This window comes from Pelodiscus sinensis, chromosome 3, assembly GCF_052426305.1.
Source record: "Pelodiscus sinensis isolate ZL-2025 chromosome 3, ASM5242630v1, whole genome shotgun sequence".
In the NCBI taxonomy this organism is placed as follows: domain Eukaryota; kingdom Metazoa; phylum Chordata; order Testudines; family Trionychidae; genus Pelodiscus; species Pelodiscus sinensis.
In genome coordinates, this window is record NC_143054.1 from 187429932 (window position 1) to 187446843 (window position 16912).

Sequence of the window (16912 nt, forward strand, 5' to 3'; positions counted from 1 at the left end):
CATGATCATATGAAGATATATCTGGAAGCCTTTTCATAGGTCCTATATTGCCTGAAACCTACTCTGTGGTAAAGATGATCTTGTTATGCAGAGGTGGTTGAAGTCTGTCTACCATCTCTCTCTGGACTGGCAGATTCACTTACTGTAAGTGTTTTGTCGTCCCTGGACTGGCGGATGTATCCTGCCAATATATGTAATGGGATTCCTGTTGTCCATGACCATAGTCATGGAGGCTTCCTCTCTCAGCTGGCAGGGAGCTCATTTAGAGGCCTTTCAGACACAAGATCTCTGGTCAAATCAGAATCTCTCCCTCCACATCAGTATTTGAGAACTCGACCTATCTAGCCTAGCCTTTCAAGTGTTTATTCCTCACACCCGTAAGGGTGCATGTAGATAACAGTGTTCTGTTTAAATAAGCAGGAAGGCGACAGGTCAGATCCCTGTGTCAAGAGAAAATGAACTTTCGTGTTCCTGCATCAGGAACAAGATTACACTCAAAGCATCTCAGAATGGTATGGCAGATCATTTAGTAAAGATGTGAATGTGATCACTTGGACCTGATATAGAAAGTCTATTTTTCAGATTTGAGTGATAGCAAAAATAGACCGATTCACTATACAACATAACAGGAGCAGGTCACAGTCCAGAGTCTGTGCCAGATGCCTTCCTTCTGTCCTGGAAGGGGAAACGTCTTTACACTTTTCCTCCAGTCCCTATGGTGATTGTGTTGAGAGCTTTGAACAAACTCAAACATGATCACTCCATCTTAATTTTGATAGCCCTAGTCAGACCCCATCACCATTCATTTTCAGACCTGATTAGCCTTTCAGAACCATACTTCTCCGGAAGTTTGGGGCATCGTTTTGTAGACCACAGCCAGACTCTAAGTCCCAGCCCTCTTGGCTGACATCAGACTTTTCAGATGATCAGTGGTTAACTCCCCAGGCATCTGTCTGTTTCCTTGGAATGCAAAAAAATTCTTTTAAATATCAGAAAACCTCTGGCAGGTATATTTACATCAAGAAATGGAAGAGGTTGTTGGTGATCCCAGAAGAAAGATACCTACTCCTCACAGGCTCTTCTCATTTGAATTTGGATTACCTTCTTCTTCTAAAGGAAAAAAACCTTTCAGTCCATTTCCTGAGGATTCATTGGGCAGCTGTCTCTAGATTCCAGCCTCTTGTACTGGGAAGATCTGTTTTTTTCAACTCTCTTTTGGCTTTTGAAAGGTTTGGACTGGGTTATCTGATTTATTAGGGACTCAACACCATCCTGAGACCTAAATTTGTTTTTTGTGGTTTTAATAGGCTTCCCGCTTTGAGTCTATAGCTACATGCTCATTTTCTCATCTCTTCAATGAAAGTAGCATTCAGGCAGGAGGGTAGCAGAGGTTCAGGCTATGATGGGTGACCCTGCTAAGACAGAGCTTGATAAAGTTAATATGAACCCACAACTCAAGTGTGTCCGATTTCCATCTAAATCACCTGTCTACTTAGCAACTCTTTTCCATAGAATTTACTCTCACAAAGGTGAGGAAAAACTTCAGACTTTAAACATTCATAGGGTGTTCGCTTTCACCAGAACAGGACTGACTGTTTTAGAATGTCTCTACACTTAGTTGTCTCTTTTGCTGACAGGATGAAGGACAACATGTCACTTCACAGAAGATTTCTTCCTAAAGTTCCTCCTGTATACATCTGTGCTCAATATTGTTATAGTTCTACTATCTCCATGAGTTTTAACACACTTTATGACAGTTCAACCACTGCCAGTGACTTTTTCGGGTCACATTCACATCAGTGACTTTTGCAAGGTAGTGGCTTGGTTCATAGGTTCATTGCCCATTGTGTTTTCTCTCAGAACTCAGGAGATTATTTCTAGATTTGAGAGCACGGTGTTGCAGTGCTTGCTCCAGTAGACTCCAATTCCCTTCTTCATCTGCAACTGCTTATGAGTCACTCAGAATGAATGGACACATGCAAGAACTCAGAATAAAAAGTTGTTCTTTAAGATGTGCTGCGCATGTCCATTCCATGACCCACCCTCCTTCCCCTCTGCATTGGAATCACAACATATACTTGCTTCCAGTGTGAAGGAACTGAAAGGGTGGTTCCCTCAGCTAGCAACATGGGTATGCAGCAAGTGCATATAATGCCTCAACAGCTTATTAAATTTACAGATGATACCAAGTTGGGAGGGGTTCAAACTGCTTTGGAGGATAGGGTCATAATTCAAAATGATCGGAACAAATTGAACAAATGGTCTGAGGTAAATAGGATGAAGTTTAATAAGGACAAAATGCAAAGTACTCCACCTTAGGAAGGAACAATCAGTTTCACACATACAGAATAGGAAGTTAATGTCTAGGAAGGAGTACAGCAGAAAGGAATCTAGGGGTCATAATGGACCACAAGCTAAAGATGAGTCAACAGTATGACGCTGTTGCAAAAAAAGCAAACATGATTCTGGGATGCATTAACAGGAGTGTTGTGAGCAAGACACAAGAAGTCATTCTTCCACTCTACTCTGAGCTGAGTAGGAGTATTGTGTCCAGTTCTGGGCACCATTTTTCAAGAAAGATGTGGAAAAATTGGAGAAGGTCCAAAGAAGAGCAACAAGAATGATTAAAGGTCTAGAGAACATGAGCTCTGAGTAAAGACTAAAAGAATTGGGCTTGTTTAGTTTAGAAAAGAGAAGACTGAGAAGGGACATGATAGCAGTTTTCAAGTACCTAGAAAAGTGTTACAAGGAGGAGGGAGAAAAACTGTTCTTCTTGTCCTCTGTGGATAGGACAAGAAGCAATGGGCTTAAACTGCAGCAAGGGAGGTTTAAGTTGGACATTAGGAAAAACTTCCTAATTGTCAGGATGGTTAAACACTGGAAAAATTGCCTTGGGAGGTTGTGGAATCCCCATCACTGGAGATATTTAAGAGCAGTAAATGGATATCTATCAGGGATGGTCTAGATCAGCCATGTCCAAAGTCCGGCCCGCGGGCCAATTGCGGCCCGTGTTCCGGTTTAATACGCCCCACAGGTAATTTGGCAATATCTATCTTTTATGGCCCCCAACGAATCCATATGTATTGAGATGAATACATTGTAAAATCTCAGTTAATGTCAGTTGGTCTAAATCAGTTATAAATATATTTGGACACAACATATACACTTGGTGTTATGTTCCTGTTCATATTTTTTGAACTTAAAAGTTGACAGACAACCTTTATTACCAATAATATGTAATGTACTTTACAATGTTCCTGACATATATTTCAGCTTCCTGGATTTTTTTTTCATCTGGCCTTCAGATATGAAAGGCAGAGTGATTTAACACCTGTTTAGATTGGTCATCCATGTGACGAAATGAAAAGTATGCCGTTTGCAATAAACTTTGCATAAAATAGTTAATTTGCATTTAATTTTAATGGTTCAAAGAATGTCAGGCAAAATGGTCGGCCCTCACGCATGTTCACTTCATCAAATCTGGCCCTCTTTGAAAAAAGTTTGGACACCCCTGGTCTAGATGGTACTGGGTCCTGCTGTGAGGGCATGGGACTGGACTCAATGACCTTCAAGGTCCCTTCCAGTTCTACGATTCTATGATTCTATAGTTACTGCTATGGGGAAAAAATTCTCCAGTGATGCATATGCACCTGCCATGGAATGGACATGTGCAACACATCCTGAAGAATAACCATTTTTATAGAATGACTATTCACACTAAAGGTGTAGATCCCATGAATGGATGTGTGTCTATAGGGGTGTGTGCACACGCATGTGTGTGTGTCCCTCCCTCCTGATGGATATTTGTCAAATTGTGCATCCCACATTTGGTCTGCAGCAGGTTGAGCAGTGAGGTGATATCTACTACGACTCTGTTTAATGTTCTTCCTGACTCCAGCACATGTGGTATCCCATTTCCTTTATTCAGAACTCCTCATACGAGGCAAATGCTTTTATATAATTTAGGGCAGGAGAAAATTAACATATTTGGATTTGTGAACTGAGGTAGAAGTAGTAAAAATAATATTTAGAATTTATAGCATTTTTCATCTGTAGAGCGCAAGAGTTCTGTACAAAGACAAAGAAGCATTATTAGCCTCATGGAGGTTAAAAGTGGAGGAAATGAGGCACAGAGATGCTAAATGACTTTTCAAAGTTATGCTGCAAGTCAAGGGACGATGCAGGAATAGAGCCCTGTAGAGATCTAATTTTCCTCTCACACCTAGGAGAATCAGGATTGACACCACTCAAGAGAGTATAAAGTGAAGGTAAGTGAGAGGAAAATCAAGCTTAAGTCTCTTGACCTCCAGTTCAATACTTTGTATAAAGAGACAGTCCTGTGCCAGAGAGCCATGTTGGATGTAATGCCACTAGGAAATTTCAGCATTTTCCCCCGCTGCTTGTCCAACAAGGTGAAGGTGCAGTAATATAGGCACCTACCACATTAGGAGGCAGCGGAGTGGTGGTTTTGTATGTACATTTTAATTGCCATGTAAATCCCTAGTGCAGTGGTCCCCAAACTTTTTGGCATCAGGCCCCCCTTTTTGATTTTTGAAAAACCCTCATACCCCCTCCCCCCCAAAAAAGCAGCAAAACTTGTTGAGCAAAAAAAAAAAAAAGAACTGAGCGGGGCAGCAAAACTTGATGGGGGGTCTAGTCACCTCACGCCCCCCCCCCCCTGGAATTTCTTCATGCCCCCCCAGGGGGGCACATCCTCCAGTTTGGGAGCCCATGCCCTAGTGAGATCACAACAAACTCCAGCTGCCTTTTTTAATTAGGTGGCAGTGAGAGCTAGATGGGATTTTCAGTGCCTAACTCCTAGGCACCCTTCTGCCAAATGGCATTCTGAGTCCTGAGTTAGGGGCCCTAGCTCTCTCCACAGTGAATGGAGAGAGTCCCTTGCCTAAGAAAGGCATCTTCAGCAACCAGCAACCTGAGGGAGGAGCTGCCTAAACTAGCCAGGAGTGAAAGGCAGAGGAAAGGGGTAGGGCTTAGGAACTAGATTCACAAAAGTGTTCAGTGGCCTAATGCTTACTGATCTGAGCCTGAGCCATGTGTTTTACAGGGCATATACACGTAGGATCCCCAGCTGCAAGCCTTCCCTTGGAGGTAGGTCCTAAAACTATTTAAATAGCCTATGCCCTTTCTCACAGACACCGAGAGCAAGAGAAAGACAGACAGATGGATATGCCCTCACATAGCCCCTAGTCCAGTGATTGGGGCATTTATGTAAAATACAGGAGACCTAAGTTCAAATCCCTCCTTTGCCCAATCTGAGCAAGGTCTTGAACCCTCAACCCAAATGAGTGCCCCAACTACTGGGCTGTTGGGTATTTCTGCATCATATAGACATGTGGGTGCACACGCATACATCCCAGGCTGCCTGTAAGTTTTCTGTGAAAACACTTACAGGATTGGGACCTTCAGGCAAGATAGATAGGGAAAGGTCTAATTTGGGAAGGCTGCCATGACATAGGCATGAGCTAAGTCTCTCATCAGTGCTGTGATGTAGCATAACTTTGTGCATGCCCTACTGGCAAAAACATAGGCACCTACCATGTTAGGAAGCAGCAGAGTGGTGGTTTTGAGAACGTCAGTGGCATCTGAATGTTGGACTTAGGCCCCTGAAGAGGCAGTTAGGTGCCTAAATATGTTTGTGGCTCTAGACCTGAATTTGTTGACAAGTCTGTCAATTGTAAATCTTTTCCTCAATGATATTCAAGTAACCTTTTATAGAGAAAAAAACTTCTGATTAAAGAAAGTCCAGGTCTACACTACGAGAGAAAGTTGACCTAAGATACACAAATCTAGCTACAAGAATAACATAGTTGCAGTCAGTGTACCTTAAGTCAAATTCTGTGGCATCCCCACTGCAGGAGGTCAATGGGAGAAATTTTCTCTCATCGACTTCCTTTACTCCTTGTGACCTGGTGGAGTGCTGTGATCAACAAAGCACTATAAGTGGTTGATTTAGCGGGTCCTTACTAGACCCGCTAAATCAAACCCTGGAAGATCGATCTCTAGAGTGTTGCTCTCAGGATAAAAAGTCTCAGATGAGTAGCTGTGACATTGCGTAACTGTAAAAACAATTAGTCCTGTGGCACCTTAGAGACTAACAAAAATTAAGTGAAGACAAGCCCTAAAAGACTAGACTAAAAGTGATTCAGATAACACAGTCTTCAAGGTCTAACTACACATTGGTAAACTGATATTGTTTAGCTTTAGCAAGAAGCAAAATATCAGATTTAGCCATGCTTTTATTGATTGAAAAGAGCTAACCTGTTTGTCACTTTTATCCAAAAATACTATTAAAAAAATGTTTATCGAGTGCCATTTATTATCCAATAGTGCAGCTCTACCGTGTCCAATATGGCTTAGCAGTTGTAAAGCACCAGACAGAACACTAGTTAAAGCGGCTGTTTGATGTTTTTATGCATGTCATCCATTTAAAAAATAAACCTCTAAATTACCTGGTTACCTGTCAGACAGAAGGCACTCTGCTCATGTGTACCTTGCTTTTCTTTCAGTCCTCCCTTGTGGGGTCTACTCACGACAGCTTTCCAGAAAGCACTGCTCTCCCTTACCTAGCTCTAGCACATTTATGTTTTTATTAAGGCAAACAGACTCTCAGTGCAGGGATTTAGAGGCCTTTCTGCTAATTGCCAGTTAGTAAACTTAATTGGACTGCTTCCCTGGGCACTGTTCCTAAATCAATTAGGCAATGAGTTGGCTCTCACCTCTTTTTCCCAAAGTAGGTCACTTGGAAGCGTACCACCCAAGAGAAGTCAAGCATCCAAATGGGAAGATGGTGACCTCCACAGTTGAAAGTTATCACATTTTAAAATTCATTGTGTAAATTACCATACAATCTCTTCTACACAGAAGACCATGTTTTCTTCATCCATAGCCAGCGATGCACATCAGAATATAAAGTCCCCTCTTGCTTCAGTATTGATTGTAGCTTTCTGTCTGCTTGCCACATTAACAAGGTGAAATACTGTTCTGAATAGTCAGTCCTCATTGCTGAGATCTGCAATTTTTGGGGCTCTGTTAATTAATATTTAGTACACATACACATTATATAAAAATACATTAGAGGCATGTGATGGAAAAAACAGACATTCAGCACTGAAAGGTGAAAACTCTCATTAACTCGCTGTGTTGTGCTTATGTGGTATAGCTAATGTACTGTGTTAGGACACATTGCTGATGGCAGGTTCCCAGTAGTAAAATACCCAGTCTATAGCAGGGTATTTTAAAGATGGAGTTGTAGTTTCTGACACTGCATCCATGCTTGAAGTTACATCTGTACATAAGTACCTTGCTGAATCAATGTCTATAATAAGAATTTGGCTCCTAATATCTGTATATAGGGCACTATGGATATTGCAGGTTTTTTGTATGTGTTTGCTAGAATCAGCAGATCTATACAAAAAGAATAAAGTTTCAGGGTGATAGTGCATATTTGATCTGGTATAGATATCACTCTCTTCTCAGAGTAATTTGTGCTTTTGATTTGCTATAAAGATCTAAATTTACGGCCTTTATACAATTCTGGGTTTTTTTTATTCTACCACCAGATATTGCATCCCATCCTATGATTTTAACCCTTGCAGGGCAGGTGATCATTCTGCATTAACTTAATCATCAAAGAGAGATTTTCATTATCAGGGTACTCTCCCGGGAAAGCTTAACCAAGTAGCTCACATGTGTGAAACCACACAGCATAGATTTGCCAAGTAACTTTGTATTTCACTGTAGATGGTGTCTACTTTTTTTTTTTGGACCTGTGTAGTTCTGAAAATCAAGACCCTTGTTATAGCTAGTAATAATTTATCTCAAGACTTTCTGAACTGCTCCGGATGAACTGCTCCGGATGAAATAATTGCTAAGACCATGTGCAAAATAGTTTTTACTTCCAGCTGCCACCACAGATATCTGGACAAATTTGAGAAGCCTCCAGTGCTCTGCCTAGCTAATTTAAATTCAGAAAAATAACAATACCAATCTTGCCCTAGTGTACTACATTATATTTCATAACATATAAACAATTATCTCCATCTTCCTTCAGTAATTAACATCAATATTACTTAGCTTGTGCAATACTTTAAAAACATACTATAAACACTAAAGAAGAAGGACTACCATAACAATTAGATAATATCATTACCAGAAATATGCATGTATACACCACATCAATGTAAAAACAGCAATTACACAGAGAACGTTTCCATACAGTAAATACAGTAATTCCTCATTTAACACTATAGATATGTTTCAGAAAATGATCGTGTTAAGTGAAAACGTGTTATGCGGGGTCAAATTTCCCATTGAAAATAATGGAAAAGGTGGGGGTTGTGTTTCAAGCAGTGGTGTCTGTTGGGACCGGGACATAAGGTTGAGGGAGAAAGGGGACTGGGTTACAGCAGGGAGGGGAGGTATTTTGCTCTGGGGAAGGGAAGGGAAGGAGAGGAGAGAGGAGGGGGATTGGGATGGGAGTATGCCCCTGTGACGGGTCTGCCGGGACCCGCACTGCATCCAGCAACGGGGGGTCGCCAGGGAACAGCGTGGCAAGCAGCAAACCCTTCGCCGCTTTGCAGGGAGGCGGAGGAAGCCCCTCGCAGCTACCAGCAATGGGCCAGCTGGGGAAACCCAGCCATTGGCCTGCAAGCAAGGACGGTGGAGAGAGGGCAAGGTGTCCAGTGAGGGGGAGTCAGCGGGGAACGGCGCGGCGAGCGGCGAACCCTCTGCCGCTTTGCAGGGAGGCAAGGGAAGCCCCGCACAGCCATTGGAAACAGGCCAGCTGGGGAAATCATGTTATTCCAGGGACGGTCATGTAATTCAAAAAACGTTCCCTAAAAAAAAAATCGTGCTATCGCAAAAACGTGTTAAGCAGGCACGTGTTAAATGAGGAATTACTGTAACAGTGTAAAATGTAGTCTAGTAGGCAAGCACGTGTCCTTTAAATGATACTGAAAAAAATTAAAAATATCATTGTCTTACTCTCTCTAACAGACAGAGCCTTTCAAATGGTCTAGAAACATCAGACATGGCATACCAACCACTTGCTGGTCATTGACATCTGGCTATACCTGTTTTCCAGCTTTCCTGCCTCTTCGCTCTTGTATGCCTGTGCAAACTACACTCACAGTTGCATTTGAGGAAGTTTTGTGAGATATGGCATTCTGCAGCTTGTCTCTGCTCTTCTCCATTAGAAGAAAGTTCTCTTCTTACCTTTCTTTGAGTCTTTGACTGCAATTCTTAGGTTCTATTTTCTCTTTCCTACTGCTATGTTTTTCTTAAAATGAGAGTTGAGTGACAGTTATGGAACATCCGTGTAAATCTTCTGTTCCAGGCCAGGTGCGTGTTAGGAGGAGAACATAATAAGGAGGATGGGGCTGCCCTGGAGAGCTATAAATAAGAGACACCCCAAAGTAAAGAGCGAATGCAGAATCCAGAGTTCTGAGAGTGAGGCCTGATTTGCACTGGAAAGTTATATCACAATCGCTATATTGATGAAGGGTGTGAAAAAAACACCGTTCTGGCCTACATTGTTATGCCAATATAACCCCAAGTGTAGATGCAGTTATGTGGAAGGAAGAGGGCTTCTGCTGGGAATTGGTTATTCAAGTACCATCAGCGAGGCTCCTTCTGTCTACATTATGTGGCATAGGCTGTGTAGTACAGATGTACCCAGAGAAAAAGCCCAAATGAGCGCTCAGAGGGAAAGAAGAGCTGGGCTCAAGGCTTCAGTGAAGGGATGCCACTCAGAGAGGAAGCAGTAATAGTTCCCTTGTGAGCAATGCAACCAGATCAGGCTGGTAAAAGCAGAAGGCAGGGAGACAGTCTGGGGACTGCCTGCAATCATTCCCAGGCTGGAAAGTCACCCCCAGGAAGGGATGGAGGGAGAGACACCTGCTGATTCTCTGAGTCAGACAGCTGAAGCCTGCATTTCAGGGAGGACTGACGGCAGGGGGAGTGGATGAGCCTACTAGTGTCTCCAGCCAAGAACTAGAGCCAGGCCCGAGAATGAAACAGGGCAGCGATCACCCAGCAAGAAGGAGTGGGTTGGAGCATAGTGAGAGATGCTGGAACTGTACTGGAGAACATGAGGGTAGTGAGGTGCCAGAGCACCTTTTTTATATATATTTATATTTTTATAAATATTTTTTATTATTTTTATATGTTTATATTTTATCATGTTCCCTCTTATTTGACTTCTTTCTATGGTAAACTAATCTTTTCAATAACTCTTCATGAGCTTTTCCATATCCATGCTTGCCTTCCTTCTCTAAACTTCCTGTAATTGAGATGTGATGACCAGTAATGTGCAGAGTACTCCCGATGATACTGTGCCACTGATTCACATAAAAGCATAACAATATTTTCTTCCTTGCTTTTAGCCCCAATCCTTATTCACCCTCATATTTTCTTTGCTTTTCTAACCAGACCTGCACATTCAACAGAGGTCCCCGTTGAGCTGTCTATGATTCTTAATGCCCTTTAGAGCCTTGTAAGGTGTATGAATTACTTGCATATTTTTCCTTCCAATATTCAGTACTCTGCATTAATGACATTGAATTTCATTTGCCATCATGTTGCCCATTCTCTTAGCTTAGTTATGTCCCTCTGAAGTGCTTCACAATCCTTTCTCTTCTTCACTCACCAAAATAATTGTGACATCTGCAAACTTTGCTCCTTCACTGTACACCCTCCATTCCAGATCATTAATAAATATATTACACATGGGACAGAGAGGAACTTTGAAGCATCCCACTGTAAACCTTCTTCCATGATGAAAATTCACCATTCTTCTTTTGTATGGAAATAGCAAAATTGACTAGTTAACAGCAAGGTCTGAAATCCATTTTGAGGAGTGCACATGTACAATACCTTCTGGATATGAAAAGATGGGGCACTTGTTCACAATGTGTTTGATAGTTTAAAGGTCTCCACATTCACGCTAGGGTGAATCCTTGATTCTCCATTTGTGCATCAGATGCACACATCTTCCATGTAATATCCCAATGTTGTGGATGGTCATCGGCTGTTTTCAGCCCAGCAAGAAACCAGGCAGTTCAATGGTGGGATGCTTGTTTACATCAGAGCTTTCCCATTGCACCTACCAGGTGCCTTATGGGTTGAAGCTGGAGGACAAAAAAGTTTCTCGGGCTGCCCAGAATGGTTGGAGCGAGTGTGAAGATGGCGAACAAGGTTGTCGTGATGTGGTAGCTGTGGGTTACCAAGAGCTTTCTTGTACTCACATAATATTGCCACCTCTCACTAGATGGCTGGAGGAGAGATGTTAGCAACAAGTGGAACCAAGGCAGTGGAGTGGCAGTGGGAGTTACGTGTCTCATAGCCTCACTTAACCAGAAATCAGTGAGATCCATATATGAACTTCTTCCCCAACATACTGCGTAGTACTCAGCTGTGGAATAAATTAAAGCATTCAAGCATTATAACCCTAGTCAGACCCTGGATGATATTGATTGCACAACTTTGTTTTATGATTCACCTGATTCAGATGTTGTTGATAGGTAAGGCTGCAATCGAGGGTGACTCCTAGACAGCAGAAGTTTGGATTTTGGGTGCTTGCCTTGCCATGAAAATTTACATTCAGCGTCCTCTTAGCTTCAGAATTACTGAGTTGGAAAGCTGATGATGTTGTAGCTGATTAGGTTGTTTTTAATATGTTGGGTTGGAGCAGCCAGCACCTGCAGACATTCTCTTGACTGTTTAATTCTACTCTTTGCTTTCTGTCTCCTGCCTGGTTTTTGATCCATGACAGTATTTCCCTCTCACTCCAAGGCAGGGTAGCTTCTTTAATAGTCTTTTGTGAGAGATGTTGACAAAAGCCTTTTGAAAGTCTAAATACATTCGTACTGTTTCTCCTTTATTCATTATGTTATTGATGTGTTCAAAGAACATTCATATATTAGAGAGACATGATTTTCATTTGTAGAAACTGACCCTATCATTTCATGATCTTATAGGTGTTCATTATTTTATTTTCAATTGTCATTTCAATCAGCTGACCACGTACAGATTTATGGCTTCCAGTATCCCCCATATCACCTCTCTAGCATTTTAAAAATACAGGCAGTCCCCGAGTTACGCGGATCCGACTTATGTCGGATCCGCAGTTACGAACGGGGATTTCTCGCCCCAGAGAACTAGAGCAGCGGGGCACCTGGTCCCGCCGCCCGCCTTCTCCGGGGCGAGAAAAGCTGCTCCCCGTCTCCCCGAGACGGGAGCAAAGTGGCGGAGCACCGGGGGCCGGACCCACGCCGCTTCCAGATCAGCTGGAAGCGGCACGGGTCCAGCCGGGTGCTCCGCCGCTTTGTTCAGCGTCTCCCTGGTCTGCAGGCTTTCTGCTTTCTGCAGGCTTTCTGCTTTCATCTCCCTGGTCTGCAGGCTTTCTGCTTTCGATGTACAGGCAGTCCCCGAGTTACGCGGATCCGACTTATGTCGGATCCGCAGTTACGAACGGGGCCCTCTCCCTGGTCTCCAGCAGACCAAGGAGAGGAAGCAAAGCGGCGGAGCACGTGGGCAGCAGACAGCCCAGACACGTCTGGGCTGTCCGCTGCCCGTGTGCTCCGCGGCTTTGCTCTGCTTTGCTCCCCGTCTCCCTGGTCTGCAGACCAGGGGGACGGGGAGCAAAGCGGCAGAACACGCGGGCAGCGGACAGCAAAGCGGACCAACCCAGCAGCACCCCAGCTGCTCTGCCCCAGGCGTCCACAAGTCAGCCGCTGCTGAAACTGACCAGTGGCTGACTACAGGAAGCCCCTGCCCCGGGCTTCCTGGAATCAGCCGCTGATCAGTTTCAGCAGCAGCTGACTTGGGGATGCCTGGAGTTCTTAAGTTGAATCTGTATGTAAGTCAGAACTGGCGTCCAGATTCAGCTGCTGTTGAAACTGATCAGTTTCAGCAGCGGCTGAATCTGGATGCCAGTTCCGACTTACATACAGATTCAACTTAAGAACAAACCTACAGTCCCTATCTTGTACGTAACCCGGGGACTGCCTGTACTTTAAAAAAATTCTTATTTTTTTTTACACTTTCAGCTATTTGCTCTTCAGAATCCATTTTGTCCCTTCTAATTTACCTCTTACATATTGCTGTTCCTTTGGGCCCCTGTTTACTGGCTTCACTAGGGTAAGATTTCCAAATATTGAAGGATTTCTGTTTAGTTCACATAGCCTTTCTAGAACCTTGCCATTGGCTTGCAGTTTACCATTTTAGTTCCCTCTTTGTTTGGTGGAATGCGTGCCTGAGTATCTGTTATTGTTTTTAAGTAATATCCATGCCACCTGTAAGGATTTTATTTCCTTTCTTTTTGATTTTAGGGGTTGTTTGACTAGCCATCTTATTTGACTGAATTCTCCCTTTCTAAAGTTTTTTTTATCACGGTGTTGCCTTTTGCTTCTGAGCATGTTGAACCTAATTGTACTTTAGTCACTATTACTTAGTAGCTCAGCAATTGTAATTAACTCCTGTATGTTACTTAAGACTAAGCTGAAATAGCCTCTTTTGTGTGCTTTTGAACCAGCTGTTCTAAGAAGTAATCATTTTAAGTTAGCAAGAATCTCCTTCTCTAATCTTGGTGCAGCTGTGCCATTTGACCAGTTGTAGGTGAATGTAAAAACAGTTTAGGCTATTCTTTGCTTTCTGTTTTCTCCAACACTACCTCCTTACAACGGAAGAAGCATTGTAAAAATTAATTTATTAACATATGTGAGAAGTTCAGTTATTACTGTGATGAACACTGTAGAAAGGCCTATAAATAATTTAAAATAAACAAATAATGTAAACCATTATGTAGTGCTGTTGTTGCTGGTAAGCATATGCCACATTCCCCGCCCCATATTTCACTTGAGTTTTCTGCGCAATGTAAAGCATATTGAGGCTAGATATGTTTAGATAAAAGGTGCTGTACAAATGCACAGTACAATATTGAAACATAAAGCTCATTTACTTGTTAAAACCTGAATTAATAAGGACCAACATTTTTATGGCAGAAAAACAGAAAATTATTGATCTACAATGTTATGGTGCTATCCTTGGCTTTAATGTTTCCTATGACAGGTGTCATCACAAGAGGACAGCTGGGAGTTGTGGAACTCATCCACCAGTATGTTCGTTACGATGAGATATCCGAAGCGATTAGTGTCCTGAGCAGCATGAACTGGGACACTATGGGTCATCAGTGTTACATGAGCATGAGTGCCATTGTAAATCACCTTCTTAGACAGAAGCTGACACCAGAGAGAGAAGGTCAGAGTTTGGGTGTATTTCATCAATATTTATGCTTATAGTTTAAAATCTCTGCTTGAATTACTGGGATCATACAACTAGCTTTAAAAAGAAGGCTCAATATTTACTAGGTATAAATGACGCGTTGCTATTCTGCAATCAAACATCATTGTAAAGTCATTAAAGGTCATCATTCTAGAGATATTTTCAATAAGATTATACAAAAATATTAATTGTATTTTAATTCATATTAATGGAAGAAAGGTGTAAAAATACAGGGCTGGCCTTACCATGAGGCGAACTGAGGTGCCAGACTGTGGAGGGGTGCCACTAGGACCCAGAGTATAGAAAATTGTGTCTGCTGCTGGTGCATATGTATCCTCTCTGCTCTAGATGCACAGAGATGGTGGAGTGCTGTGCTGGAGGAAGGAGGGCGCAAGAGAAATAACAGGCAGGCAGGAAAATGGTGGCATGGGGGCATCATTTGAGCTCCCCCCATCAGGTGCCAAAATGTTGTGGGCCAGCCCTGTAAAAATACATGCATTATGTAATATATACATATACCTAAATATATATTGCATGATATACATCATCTTTGTGATATGCCTATGATACTATATGATACAATAATGATTATACCTATGTGTATATGTATGCATGTATATTGTAATATTTATACACACACATTTGTATCTCTCTTGTATTGAAATCAGTGACTAACATTGGTCAATACAGACTCAAATATGTATTTATATATTTTAAAATTTGGAAGCAGCACCCAATTAAGAAAGGGCATCATGACTGGAAGGCACAGGAGTTATTTAGTTCAATTTGGGAGTATTTGCAAAAAGGGCAGTCTTTCAATTCAGGAGTGGTTTGATAACCATTTTCATTCTCAGGCCATGTTTACACTAAACGGAAGATCGTCACTGCTGTAACTGATTTTCCAGAGTTCGATTTAGCGGATCTAGTTAAGACTCACTAAATTGAACTCAGAAGGCACCCCTGCCGGCTGCCAGTACTCCTGCTTGTGCAATGAGTATGTTAGCCCGAAACAGTTAGATCTATGATTTTACTGGTCAGAAGATGGGCAGTCTGCAGTATCCTACCCCCTCCGCATCTATCATCGGTGTTTAGTGTGGTTGAGACGCAGGCAGATTAGATAAAACAACAGGATCTTTATTAGATAACACAAATAAACGAACTAGGACACCCTGCAACATAACAATAGTGGCTCGGATGTTAGCATAGATGTTACCATAGGGGATGAACCCCAGAGCTCAGACCCTTACAATAGGGGAACAAGACAATAGAGAAGGACTATACTATGTCCTTCAGACACTTGGATGACACAGGAATGTCAGTAACTGGATTCCAGGAACCTCTGGAACAGGTAAGTGGACTTCTCTCAATCTTCTGTCCCATGCCATTCTGTGTGTCGTATGCAGACACTCTCTCTCTGGTTTTGTGTGTGGATGTAAGTTAAAGGGTCCCTTCTAGATGTTATCTCCCCTGGCTCTAGCTCTCAGCAAGGCTGGCTCACTGTGGGAGGTCTCTGTGCCCCACTGGGATGACCTGCTTGCACAGCATCCAAAGACACAGAGCCCTGTCAGAGTGACAGACGCTCCCCTATATGCTTTCCAGGTGCTGGGCAGATTTACTGTCATGTGGCACTCCCTGTTTCCTCTCTTTCCTCCGTCTTGGCACCAAAAGCCTGGAGAAGAAGGGGCACCAAGATGGAGGCCAGGTTGTCCTGCGGGGAAATGCAGAACAAGGTACGCTGCCTCCAGCTATGTAATTAACGTACCTGGAGTTACGTATCCTCATTTGATGTTCCCTACAAGTTTAGATCTGACCTCGGAGAGTAGTTATTAACGGTTCACAGTCATCCTGGAAAGGCATTACAAATGGGGTTCCACAGGGACCAGTTTTGGAACCAGTTCTGTTCAATATCTTCATGAACAATTTAGATATTGGCATAGAGAGTATGCTTATAAAGCTTGCAAATAATACCAAGTTGGGAGAAGTTGCAAGTGCTTTGGAGGATAGGATTATAATTCAAAATGATCTGGACAAACTGGAGAAATGGTCTGATGTAAATAAGATTAAATTCAACGAGAACAAATGCAAAGTGCTCCACTTAGGAAGGAACAATTAGTTTCACACATACAGCATGGAAAGTGACTGTCTAGGAAGGAGTACTCCAGAAAGGGATCTAGGGGTCATAGTGGACCACAAGCTAAATATGAGTCAACAGAGTGACACTACTACAAAAAAGGCAAACATCATTCTGGAATGCATTAACAGGAGTCATGTAAGCAAGACATGAGAAGTAATTCTTCTGCTCTACTCTGTGCTGGTTAGGCCTCAACTGTAGTTCCAGTCACCACATTTCAGAGATGTGGAGGAATTAGAGTAGGTCCAGAGCGGAGCAGCAAAAATTATTAAAGGTCTACAAAACATGACCTATGAACGAAGGCTGGAAGAATTAGGTTGGTTTAGTTTGGAAAAGAGAAGACTGAGAGGGGACATGATAGCAGTTTTAAAGTACCTATTATAAGAGTGTTACAGGGAGGAGGGAGAAACATTATTCTTCTTAATCTCTGATGACAGGACAAGAAGCAATGGGCTTAAACTGCAGCAAGGGAGGTTTAGG

The 16912-nt window shown here is 42.5% G+C and overlaps 1 protein-coding gene across 3 annotated transcripts in view; it reads left to right on the top strand.

The window, feature by feature from the left end:
- Positions 1-16912, top strand: part of WDPCP (WD repeat containing planar cell polarity effector) — a 248485-nt gene that overhangs the window by 117752 nt on the left and 113821 nt on the right. For all 3 annotated transcript variants that reach the window (XM_075925595.2, XM_014569024.4, XM_075925596.2), the window contains one exon: positions 14089-14277. In XM_075925595.2, the coding sequence (XP_075781710.2) occupies positions 14089-14277 (189 nt within the window). The remainder of the gene's footprint in view (positions 1-14088; positions 14278-16912) is intronic.